Genomic DNA, 13898 nt, shown 5'->3' with positions numbered 1-13898 from the left:
TAAAAAAGGAATCACACAGGGTAGATAGAGAGAGAAATTAAATTTCAGACGGCTGAATTCTCTGCATCTTCCAGCAGTCTTCCGACTACTTTCGCCAATTCCTTATGGACAGTTTGAGACCTCCTCTTCATATTCATCGTCTTCTTCTTCCAATTAGTCTCGTACCAGAAAAATCCTGATAATGATGATACGTGTGCAGAAATTGTTCATTCGACTTACCTGTCGTCAAGTGGGAGTGATGGGAAGCCAGCGTGGATTGCAGCGCCGAGTTTGGATTTAGACGCGCCTTGAGCAACATATTAGCGTCTTCGTTCCCGCCTGAAGATGTGCTGGATTCAACATCGCTGACACCGCTGTCAGCCGGACTCGCCGGCAGTGATCCACCGCCTGTGAAAACGGACAAATTTTAATTTTTCGTAATCGTAGTTTTATTAACATATCACATTTCCTTTCCCCAACCCCTCTGTTGCAGCCAAATCATCTTATAAGTAAATCACAGATTATATCTCGCGGTAATCGCGGATATTCCGTTTCATACTGTTTTTCTCGCTGTCAAACGTATACCTTAAATGATTGAGGAATAAAAAAAAGAAATAGGATCATTCGTACAGGGAAGAAGATTTAAATGTGATTGTACATGTATATAGTTTCAAATGAAAATAGTAATATATGAATATATTCGCATCGCGATCAAAATTCTGTGCACAGGGTGGTGATAAAGAAAAAAAACAAAAAAAATTGTTCCAAGTACTGTATAAGAATAAATTACGCCGAATAATATAGTGCACAACATCAATTTATAGAATAATTGCTCAAAGCCGATTACGGTTAAGGCCATATTAAAAACCACGTATACCACTTCCGAGAATCCCAGTTCTAGAATAACGAGAGTGGAAATATCATACAGGAAGAAGAAAAGATAAAGAGTGAACGAGTAAACGTAAACTGATTGTTGTTACTGTCAAAACCGCAGATATTGTGTCGCGTAAGGATTTGAAATGAAACGAAAAAAAAAAATAAAATTAAAAAAAACCGTCACAATACCGTCTGTTTATCCAAATGTAATACATATATGTGTGTGTGCGTGTGTGTGTGTGTGCATGTGTATAATATATAATAGGTGGGAATAGAAAAAACACAGTCTCGCAACACAGGCTGGATATAAAAAGAATAGAATAGAATTTGACTAAGAAAAATTTCATTGTTACAGTAACGATAAAATTCTATGGTAAAATGAGTATCGTTACTGGAATGACTGAAAAAAATTTAGTTTGCCTAATTTAGTAATGGTCAATGTTTGTACATTTTCCGATTATAAAGTACAGACGCACAAAATCTGTTTCTTCGTAATAGTCGATTAGATTATTTCCATTGAAAATATGCCCTCAAACATCATCGATTTCTGATACGTCGATAGTATCAAATTATCGCAAAAACAGTCGGAAGAACATAACATATCTATCTATAAATAGTGCGATCGGCGACTTATTAATATAAAAGAATTACAGTAACACGAGATCGCACCAAATTTCCCTTACTACAAGAGGAACAAAATTGACATTAATTTTGTGGCCAAAACTGTAATGTTTTTCGGTCATAGCTGTAAGGAAAATGAAGAAAGAAAGAAAGAAAGAAAAAAAGAAAAAGAAAAATACAACAAGAACAACATTGACCGCAACTGGACATTTCTCAATTCGTTGAATCAAGACTAATGCATGAGGATAAACTGACCAGGGGTGTTCGTCGTGGCGAGCGATCCATTCGAGTACCCTTGCTGTCCCATCTGTCCGTGAGCAGTGGTTAAATGACGAGCATACCCGTTCTGCAATCCGGCAATGCCATGCTGCTGGGGGTGCTGAGAAAGTATGTCGTGAAGTAGTCTCGCACCGGTTGTCGAACCGGGCTCCGCCTTGATGCTGGCCAATCCGAGTACCTCTTTATCCCCCGTGTCGTGTGCCGGTTGAAGTTCCCTCGTGTCGACTGGAATTAGAGAAAACATTGACATAGCCGTTAGAGTACATTTTCGATATTTCTGCTTCTTCTTTCAATTTTTCATTATTTTTAGTCTGACTTGGAAAAAAAAAAAAAGAATCTCGTCGTTATTGCGTGATAATTATGATTCCGAATGCAAAATATAACCTCTGACGACGAAGAAAGTTGAGAGAGAAATAAAATTTTACACATTATATTTATAATGTATATTAGGGGGGTTAGCTTTTTTGAGGAAGAATGTTTTTACGACGCGATACGTGTAGGTAACAGAGTGTCAAATGTTACCGGTGAAGACAACTCCGCCATCTTGCGGATAATATGTCATCTATGTCAAGTCATTTACGGAGCTACCTGTCCCGCTTTTGTTCACCAACGTTTCGCAGAATTTATGCAAATCCTCCCCTTGCCTTGTGTCCAATTGTCTGTTTTCTGAACCCGAATGTAAATATTTACCTTCCGCTATGCTTTCGTCTAGTACGCGAACCATGAGCGTTGTTCATAAATGACGTGAACTACCTCGAACTAAGATGCTTTGACTATACAAGTGACGCAGTTGGAATTTGAAGGTTATGATTCGGAGTAGAAGATTTTTATTTGTTTACAAAATACAGCCGTAGATGTCACTTGTAACACTGTTCAAATCCTACTAATTTTTCCATGCTTATTCCTTACACTATTCCTTCGCCAATTTAAAAAAAACACTAACAACAAGAAGAAAAGGATATTAAAAAAAAAACCGAGTAGATCAATCTGTTTAGAGCCGTATTTCTCAGAGCAACGAAGAACGGCTTCGATGCACCGAGTCTAAGAAATGGGATGAGGCTGAAGTTGATAACGTTAAAGTAACGAAACATGAGAAAAAAAAGGTTAGGTTATCAAAATGACACTATGTTTTGTCTGTCATAGCTTACTACATTTGAGAAATCTCAAAAACGTGCGGAGTAATGATTTAGAGTAAGCACGCATCCTTAGAGTAACGTTACCAACTTCATTCTCATGAAATAGGCACATATCTGTTGCACTAATGGTAGTGCTTTCTTTGTATGCAACAAGTGTTTCTCGGATTTGTTAAATTGTTGTCATTTAATATATTATAAAGATATAAAGAAGAAAAAAGTATCCTACTCACGTTACAGTAACAATAGGAAAAAAAAAAACCGTTTATCGAGAGAAAACAAATGTTTTCGATACGATTATCCCATGATGTGTCTGTGATACAAAGTGTTAATTCGATTCTTAATAATATCAACGAGCCTTATTATTAAACTAAAAAAAAAAAAAGTAAGCGCGAAGGTCAATGAATTTGGGAAAACAATAACCAGTCAGAATTGATGAATAATGAGCGAGAAAAGAGAATATTTTGTAAAAATTCTTACAACTGACACGGCTCTCCCTTACGTATATGTATAATGATCATACGAGAGCTGAAACGCTTCGTTTCGTCTAAGCGGTTGTGAGTATTCGTTCATTTGTGTGTGGTTGCGAACACGGAGTAAACGTATATTATAGCTGCAATCCAGCGTCGGAGAGTCTCGTGTAAAGGAAGTGAAAGCCCAACGCTTGCGATTCTCCTTGACCCACTCATGTACAATCCTCTTTTTAATGCAATAATTCTCCCTTCCTTAGACTCGCTGTTCTAGCTTGTGTTGTTGTTCATATACATACACAGGCCGGAATTCCCGGTGGCTGGTGCTTAAAATGCGTCAGTTTCATTGAGCAATACCATTCTATCTCTTTATTTTTTTTTATCTCTCTTCCTCTCGGTTTGTCGATTCATCTTTTGCCAAATTTCGCATATAAATTCGATCGTAATTAAGTTTTAACAATTTTTTTTGTATCGTCGATCAGTTATACGATATAAAAACCACCATATTATACGAAAAATAAATCCCAGCAACAAAAACACAACGAAAGTTAAAGGTTTAATTGAAAAGTAAAACTCAAGTCAAGAAAAGCTTTCTTCGACTCGGAAAAAATAGAATTTAACAATATGGTAATATGATTTCACTATAATTTAGTCAATATAACCAAGTGTCGAGAGTTTTTAAGATTATGGAGCTGATACTAGCCGCCGAATCAGGAGAAGTTCTGAAACGTATAAGTGAGTCACACAACAAAAAAAAAAAAAAAAAAAATGACTACACGGATCGACGATGGTTCAATACATTTCTGATAAACAATTTTTAGAGATAAACTCTCATTGACACTTTTCCCTAGAATCATATCGCTTGATAAAGATTTTTCTGCCATTACCGCATCATTTCGGATCTGACAATGCTCGACGTCTTATGCGTGATGCTTAAACACAGTGAAGGATCAGATTTCTTGTGCGTGGATAAAATAAAAAAAAAAAAGAAGAAATACTACCCATATGTATCCGCTTTTTTCCTCTTCCACCAACCTGCATCGATTCGTGAAAAAAATAGAATCGAGAAGGTAAGGCGAAAGGGAAAGAAAAACGTAACGAAAAAAACTAAAAATAAATAAAAAGTAACTTCAGTTACGTCAAGTCCACGACATTCGGAAATATCACATAATATACGCCTGCGGCAAAACGTTGCGCCAGTTCTCCACTTTTTCTTTCTCTCTCCCTCTCTCTTTCTCTCTCTTTCTATTTCTTTATAAAGCGAGACCGACTTCCTTCGCCAGGATGGTTTCAACGTTGCGTTATCATACAATAACCACAACATCGATCACTTCGATCACTTTGCGATCGATATCCCACCGCACGTATCTAAAAGCGTTGCTTACAAGCGCTAAGCTTCTGGTTGCAAAATTCCGGGAAGTGTGCGACTAGTATGACTAGAGGTGGGAATAAAGAAAAAAAACTAGAATTAGGGAAAAAGTGAGAGTGCGATGATACTTCTTTTTCTTCTCCTTCGTCTTCGAGGTCCCCTGGGTGCTCCTCTTTCACGTCCGCGTTATCGATCGACCCAGAGCTACGCCGACCCATCATCCATCAACCATCGCCCATCACCCAGGCCTAGCCAACCGGCCCAACATCGACTTTACGTACATTTTATATCGACACGCGCGGTTTTTCCTCTTTTTCTCTCATTCTCTCTATCCGTTTATGAAAATCTTCGATTGACGCTCGCGAATAAACGTCAATTGTTTTTTCTATATCCGTTGATACTTTGCTCGCGAACCTTATCACAAGTGTATACAATAATTTATTAACCACATGAGTTGCCACATTCTTTAACCCCATCGATATTATATCAAGGATTTTGGTACACGTTATTCGCGATATTCCTTGATGAATTTTAAGGACATAGAGGGAATAGAAAAAAAATTAAATAAACAAAAAAAAATCAAACTATAATATATTCACAACGCTCATTTGTTGCTGTTACAGAATCAAGAGAATACTTTTTCGTTCGCGAGTGTGAACAGTGCACTTGTTTACTACATGTATTATATTCGAAAATTTCTACAAGAAAACAGAACCATTCAACTATATACGTATAACAGGCATGTACATTAACCGCGCTAATAAACATCAAGTTTAAACGTGACGAGAGTAATTACAATATACCACAGTTTTCCTTCAACCTATATTCTATTTTCTATTTTCTTTCCTTCAAAGTTTCTCCAAACACTAAAAGCACTAGCTACTCTTGATACAGCTTGTAAGAAAATTATCGTACATCGATTAACCGTGTTACGGTGTTTACCTATAACAATAGTAAGAGATTATTACAAATCGACAAATGCACCAGCGGTAACACGTGTAATTATTTTTCCAAAAAACTAACCAGACGAAAGGTAAGGCAAGGAAAGGAAAAGAAAGGAAAGGAAACGTCGCCGTTGCCGGGTGACATGAAAGCTTTGGGCTCTGTATCCGGGGGCAATCAAGGCAAACCAAACCAAGCCGGCAGTCGGCAGGCAGCAGACAGATCGCTTGTACATAGCGTGCGGATGTACGTACGAGTATATAACTATGTTTATATCTATATATGAACACGTGTATGTATATGTATATACGTACGTATACACGAGCACGGAATACCTGCCTGGCAACAACCCCCTAGCACTCGGTGAGTATAACGACAACATGACCAACGCGAGCGAAAAACGGGTGTTGCGATACCCGGGTTTTCATTTCATTTAGTTTCGTTTAATTTCATTTCATTTCATTTCATCTCGTTTCGTTTTTATCTCTGATTATTTATAATCTCGAACAATACGCGTGCATACCGGAATTCCATTTTCTGAAATTTCTTCAACTTTTCACTCTTCGATTTGACTCCCACCGTCGATCAATAAAATTATTAGTATGTAATCTAACGTACGACAAATACCGAACCGAATATAAAGATCAATTTTATTACCTACATGCGTTTAATCGAATCTAATAAATAGTTGTTTTGCATCTGTCGAGGATAGTTTCGCTTATTATATGTATATATATATTATATATTATACATGTTTGTATGTATGCATACCTATTCATACAAATAGGATGAGCGGAAAGATAGGAATAACGAACAAACGAACGAGCAACGCAACGCGACGCAACGCGACGCAACCAAGGGTAGGTAGGAAAGGGCTGACCTTGGCCGACCTTGAATCACGCCGCCGGCTCGCGCGCAGGAGAAAGGACGAGGTGAAGGAGGGCACGTCTAGTCGCATCGACCGAAACGCCGAGTCGAGTCGTCGTCGCTTCCACCCCCCACCCCCAACCCCGCGAACCCCGCCGTCAACCGACGAATTTTTATACACCCTGTATTTTTACGAACTTCCGCTTCGAGCGCCGACTAGACAAAAGATACGTACCTGTGCATAAATTACATATTTATATTGACGGAAAAGTTGTTACAAGGGGGACGCCGTTCCTGTGTTTTACAGACTATACTCGGGAAAAATTTCAATCTTCGATAAACCTCCAACTCGTACGTTGTTGCGCGTAGATGTGATTTCAATCGAGGTTCGAAATTGAAACTGAACCGCTGTTACAGGTTTTCGATTTTTTGGTTTTTTTTTTTTTTAATCGCTTTTCACACCGCGAACACATGTTCGGTAATATTCGTTAACCCTTTCGGTCGCACATTTTTGTGCCGAGTCAACTTTTATAATAAGATAGAATTTTATCGTTTTCGGGGTTGCTTATTACGAATCTGAGATCAGATTTTGAAAAATCAAGATTTCAAATTCCATCGAATACGGTCAAAAAACTTTACGCAAGGGTTTTCGTGATCGCTCCGATTTCGATTGGATTCGCTATTACGAATTTTCAAATTCTGATTTTAGATTCGTAATCAGCGACCCCGAAAGCTTATAATATTTGTAAAACATGTATAACAAGTGCAGAGGGGTATATTTCTCGAAAATTAATTATTCCTTCAATTTTCACGAGTTTTCTCAATCAATTCATTCCCAACAACAATAATTTACATTATATCGCAATAATTACTCTCAAATATTGAAACCCTATTGGTATATAGACTGTCTGAAATAGCAAAAAAAAAATCGTAAAGAAACATGTTATCAAAGTTCTCTAAGCATACAAAATATGGATATAAAATAGACGGTAATATTACCTACCACTATGACTCAAAGGGTGAATGCCTGCCCACTTCCGGCTTACTATATATCTTATATATATATATATATATATATGTCTGGCGCTAACGCAGCCGACGTTCGAGCCATCGCCGAGTGCATAGAATGTAGCGTACGGAAAAATTTAGCCGGAAGTGTGAAGACATTAATGAATATTAACTGTAAATTCTTTGAAGATAAAGAAGCACGATTCGAATGGGGAGGGGATGGAAAAGCGTTAGAAAATCTTTAACGCCACGTTTCGAAGTACGTATGTACCTAGTAGTAATAGGCCTGGGTAGGTGGATATGTACGTATGTATTTAGGTATAATAGAAAACTTGCCGATTATAAGAGAAACTATCGACGTTCTAGTTTATATGGTGTTTAATGCATGAGAGTAACGGGAAAGCATTTTATATCATGCACAGTGTAATTTATATAAAGAAGGGACAGACGGTATGGTAGGTACGTGTATTACCGACAGGTAAAACGCAACGACACATGGTCTTTGTTTTATACATGCACGTACGTATGAATACAATAATAATACCACCGACACATACGTATACTTATAACTCGCAATTCTCATTACAGACGATTTCGAGAGCAAGAAGTTGTTAAAAGACGCCATGACGAGACCCAATTGAGGTAAAATTAGAGAAGATAAGAACCGCTCCTATTCTTCTACACTATCGTGTTCCATAGTTTCCAAGTAGAATATAAAAAACAAAAAAGCATACTTTCAAAAATGTAGGGAAGAATGTAAATACCGATAAAACATGTTCAAATTCTAGTACAATTTTTTGAATCTTTCGTCTATCGCAGTAACGCTTATTGACAATAAAAATAAAAATTACAAAAAATTTCTCCATATTACAATTATTCTCATGTCGCATATAGCGCGTGTTTCGTCAATATTGCTAAAAGTTTCACGCATGTAGGATAATTATACGACACAAGCGCACACATGGAGCATGTATCGCACATGCGTAATACCGGAGGTGTGTGAAGTAAGGTCAGGCATTTCGGCGATTCGGTCGACTCGACTTTCTCGCAACGCTCGCAGCAAATAGCGGCACACAAAGTGAGAACATACGACCTGGGCGTGTATAATAAAATTCGATTGCATAATTACTTTAGTCTTGGACAGGCACGGAGTGCGCTCTCTCTTTCTATGTGACGCATAACGTCGCGTTGTCGGTTGGTCAGCGACGGCAACACAAGGATGAACGAGCATTTATTTTACGATGACAATGCGGACCGGAATTCACAACAACCTCCCGAGTTGTGAAAAATCGCAAAATTGGCATATAATCGATTGTGCTCGGTGTACATCGTATATCGGCGAAATTATTGTTATCGATGAAATTAACATATAAAAGGATATAAATAACCGAATAGAAAAAAAAACGCACACTTGCAATTGATTATAGACGAATTATATCCTCAACATCTCTCCACGTTCACCCCGCGTATTGTAATTATACGAAAAACAATCCGTATATACTTTTAATTTCTGGCAAAAAATGTTGACGGTAGGAGGAATGAGAAGAATGAGAGTAACAAGAAGAGGAGGTGGAGGAGGATGAAGAGGAAGGGAAGGGAGTCGTTCAAACACACCGACAGCAAAGAATACGTCGTGTAGAACGCATACGTGGAGTGCAGGCGCGAAGCGGCGTCGTATGACCCACTTTTGCGCTTCGAAATCGAGAGTGATACGTCTCCTACACACTCTCACTACCCAACCTCCACACACACACACGCTTGCGTTGAGCCAAACATCCATCAGCGCGTTAGAGTTTCGCGTAAAGATGTTTGTGTCGAGCGGTTGTTAGTATGCAATAAAATATTGTCGAAATCTAATATATTCATGGATGTTATTATTGTTATTGTAAAAGAAGAAACGTCGGAGGAGGCTAGGATACGTGTGTTAGCGGCGTTTCAATAGAAAATAGAACGTACAAGAATGAGAATGAGAATAATGGGAATGAAGAGAAAAAGGAAGAAAAAAAGGGGGAAAAAAAAAAGAAAAAAGAAAAAGAAGAAGACGAAGAAAGGAAAAGAAAAGTGCAGGGATGAAAAGGAGGGCGGACAAGTTTGCGGCACCGTTGCAGCCCTGACCCAGAAAATATCGTAAGCATCGTTTTCAATGGAAATCATCGGGTGAGGAGAAACGGCAGTGCCTACATATTGTAAAATATTATATACCGATCACACATGCGCTTCAAAGAGCATATGCACAGTTACAAAGGCAGCTAGGTAGTAGGTTTAAAACGGAAATATCAGTTTCGGGTGAAAAACGTTCACTGTACGCCATCCTGCACGCTTGCAAGTAAAGCGCGATCGTAATTCGAACGTTTGAAAATTTCGGGTTGAAATAATAACTCATCGCTAACCGATATTCAAAGAGTGGGAGAAAATTTTGGGAAAAAAATTGATAAGGAAATGATAGACAAGGAATTCGTGTCGTTGCTCGTCTTTGCGACAACGTCGATGAACGATTAGAGGTGTTGAGTATAGCGGTGAAATTTACGCGGAGGAGAAACTATCTACAGTAAAGGTAACTACGTGTACACTTGAAGAAAACGTTTTTGCTTTTCTTGAAAAAATCAATTTTTAGACGCATTTTGTAGAAAATTTTCTAGCGGGAACGCGATGTTTTGTTGTAAATACCAAAATGAATAAAAATAATTAAAAATATACTTATAAATACGAAATCTTGATTTTAATTTAGTCAATTCAATGAAATAATACTTTTTTCGTGGTATGTATCATGAAAATATTGAATAACGTCTGGTAGATTCAAGTGAATCGCTTCATACAATTTTAGAGAAATTAAAAGATTAGTCAAATTTACAAAATCATGAGGCTCGCCCAGTGATTACCGCTAACAAATAATACATTGCACCAATTTCTTTGTTTTTTTTATTTTTCTTCAAGTGGCAAAATACATTCTGTAACGCGTCAAAAATCCTTTCTCGCAACAGAAGTAAGATGAGCAGTTATCGGGAGGGGCTCCAGGCATCTTTCTACGACAATCGGCATTCAGAGCATTCACAAATGGGATATTTCTTTGTCGTCGTTTAATACAGGACTTTATTCACGTAGCATAAATTACAATCAAACCGTATTGTGTTCGGTTACAACAATAATAATGAAATCATTTTTCAACCTTCACAAAACGGTATGACCGTAACGGCGAAGAGAAAACCGAAAACTCTTATCGAGTGTAGGATCGATTATGAAAACCGCTGTTTCCAATTTCTGGTGACGACAGAGAGCGTTCAACCCTTTTGGCGTATCGTCAAGGATAGAAGAAGATCTATCGGACGGACCCCCTGCACTGCATCGGCATCGTCATCATCCTACGAATAAGGCGAACGTCAAGGGCAAAAAAAATTATCCCGAGGGTCGGAGCTGTGGTACCGTTATGCCTTTTTTCGCCCCCTCGGCATCCCTTATACCGAGCACATCAGCAACATAGTTGGAATCCCTAGGAGCTGGTTATCCTGGTCGAACAGCGTCAGCAAGGTGGTCTGAAGAGGGAATATATCTCTCTCTCTCTCTCTCTCTCTCTCTCTCTCTCTCTCTCTATATATATATATATAAATATATATATATAAAACGCATCCTGACCCCGTTATATTTACGTGTGTGTGCGTGAGTGGATGGATTGATGGAAATCTTTTTTCAAACGGTATGCGAGAAGGAGAAAAACCAACGAAAGGATCGCTGCAGCAGGTATAATAATGTAAGATTAGGAGCAAAAAAAAAAGGGGGGGGGGGGGCCCTGGGGCATTATATTATATTACAACGAAGAGCGAGAGAGATGCTTCGGATTCCAACCTGGCAACCCCCCCTCCGCCCCGCAGATGGATCATCATGGGGATTGCTTTTTTTTGTTTGATTTTTTTTCTCTTTTATCCCGTTTTATCGGTTTTTTTTTTTTTTTTTTTTTTTTTTTTTGTATCTAGTTTTTCAGGTACCGTCGCGTCTTTTTACCCCCGTAAGGGATGAAAATCATAAAAATACCGTAATAATATACACACAGATATTCGATTTCATCTAATTATATCGTTCCTTTAAGAACAGCTTAAAATTTGTATAAATTTCCCCGAAACTCATGAATTAAATTGGTATTGTTTGAACGATTAACAAAAAACTGTTAAAAATAGTGTGCATTTAAGTTTGACGGTGAATATCTTCTGAACGGTTAATTTAATCGACTAATCATGACAGACCATTATTGTACAGCAGTAAATTTCCGACACAACCATGAGTTGCGCGTATTATAATGACTTTTTGTTGAAGAGTTATAAAATTCATAAAAAAAAAAAGACATCTACCTCAAAATGATCAAACTTTAGCCTTCAATAACTTCTGAACAGTGAGGTATACAGAAAAATTGTAAGAGACCTTTTTTGCAGAGGATTCAATTTCCCACGAAAATACGAGACGATTTTTTTTTTTTATAAATAGTAGATACCGAGATGTGTATTTTTCTTCCTCGCCGTAAGAAAAAAATAGAAAACTGCGAAGCGGAGGACCTTCCTATTAAAATTAAGAGCTCATACTCGGAGAGAATGTTCTTGAGGTTCTCTACCAACCAAGTTTTCGGAGTATGAAGTGAAAAAAAAGAAAAAAAAAAAATAGTCGATTTTTTTGGCCCACCCTAAATTGTATATATACACACGCGTAATATACCTACACCTATGTATATACCACCGAGTGATAACAGCGTGTAAACGAATGGCGACACCAGTCATTGGCCATAGGGTAGGTAGATTGATGACCGTGTCTCCATGCGTTATATACACACCCGTATGTTATCCACCACGTACGTACGGCTTGCCGACAATGTAGGTCAGGGCTCGCGCATCGAGCGCGTCCGGGTCTTCCTCCTCACTGCACGACGAGAGAAGCGACGCGACGAGACGAAATATAGAGGGAGGTAGGTGGATAGGTATTTTATAAACGTGTATTACGACCTCACACGCAACACGTCGCTGCTGCTGCTGCTGCATTAAAGAATTTTATCCTCTCTTGCTCTTTGCCAAATTATTGAAAAAGATTTTTTTTTTGTTGTCATTCGTTGATAAACGATTCACTGGGTTACAGCATATAAGTATCCATATGTATGGATAGATGCGTGCGTGTGTGTACAAGGTACATAGATCGACTGACCTGGCGATGTTGTACACACGATGTATAAACGCGTCCGTGCCAATGCTCTACAAACCGAACGAGGCACAAGGACGGGCTACCCTAGATTTTTCCCTCTGATTGTGAGGCAAATTAAACTGCATGTACGTATGTGTGTGTATATATACGTTGTTGAAACGATACTACTGCAATTGCGTTACGGTACAGTTATTGAAATTACAATCAAAGTGCGAGAATAAGTATAAACGTATCGATAATAATTGAAGAAGCGAAGAAGAGGGTAAAAAGAAAATGAGTAAGATTCGCGAAAATCGAAGCGGACGAACAAGGAATTCATACTTGTCGTCAAAGGATGCGAGGATGTGTGTATACGTATATGTATACATGAATGCGTATGCATATACGACTGTATACACGACGGACGGTGAGAGAGAATCGTAAAGAGGAGGGAGGGACAGGAAGCGAGTCCTTCCTTCCGCGCCGGGATAATATCCTGAATCGTAATGAGGTAAAACGCCGCGATCATTCTCCGAATCATTAGTTATTTAAATAAGTCTCTTAGACGTCGACGTGGTTGGTTGGAAAAGATGGGAAAACAGGGGAGAAGGAACTTTGGTTTATGGCCATATTATAATATACCTATGCGGATACTCGGAAGTGCATAGATTCCACATACCTACGGTTTAAAAACGAAGAAATAAGTTTATCGTTGTTATTATTCTCGTCAAATCCTTCCTCGTTGCTGCGAGTCTAATTCAAACACTATATTATTATATAACAACAACAACAACAACGACGATCACAAGACCGTTTATCGCGACGAGTATTTCTTTTCCTCATCCTTCGCGATTCGTTCAATAAACTTTGTCTTATCGTAATCACCACGACGGGTGTAATTATACAGGACTTGTAAGACTGCGGCGAAAAGGAGCCAAAACATTGTGGTAAGAGAAAAAAATAAATAAAAAAATCGTACATCTGCGACAGAGTTAAAACGACATGTATATAATACAATCGAAACCTCGACATGTCATATCGTATCTGCATACTACGTACATGCAACGTATACACGTATGCAAACAAAGTAAATACATAGGCAAAAAGGACAGGTTGTTGGTATTATAAGCGTGTGTGTATAATTATGTAAATAAAAAGTAAAAGTTAACCGGTAACCGCGCGACGTGTGAATGTCTGAGC

The 13898-nt window shown here is 38.3% G+C and overlaps 1 protein-coding gene across 6 annotated transcripts in view; it reads right to left on the bottom strand.

Moving 5' to 3' along the window:
• The window catches only part of Eip74EF (Ecdysone-induced protein E74), a 128020-nt gene that overhangs the window by 23855 nt on the left and 90267 nt on the right, over positions 1 to 13898 (bottom strand). For all 6 annotated transcript variants that reach the window (XM_046624430.2, XM_046624431.2, XM_069135087.1 and 3 more), the window contains 2 exons: positions 1732 to 1980; positions 220 to 387 (listed from right to left, as the gene is read on the bottom strand). In XM_046624430.2, the coding sequence (XP_046480386.1) occupies positions 220 to 387; positions 1732 to 1980 (417 nt within the window). The remainder of the gene's footprint in view (positions 1 to 219; positions 388 to 1731; positions 1981 to 13898) is intronic.

This window comes from Neodiprion pinetum, chromosome 4 (assembly GCF_021155775.2).
Source record: "Neodiprion pinetum isolate iyNeoPine1 chromosome 4, iyNeoPine1.2, whole genome shotgun sequence".
NCBI lineage: Eukaryota > Metazoa > Arthropoda > Insecta > Hymenoptera > Diprionidae > Neodiprion > Neodiprion pinetum.
Note: the sequence above shows the minus strand (reverse complement) of the source record. Positions and strands in the feature narration are given on the sequence as shown.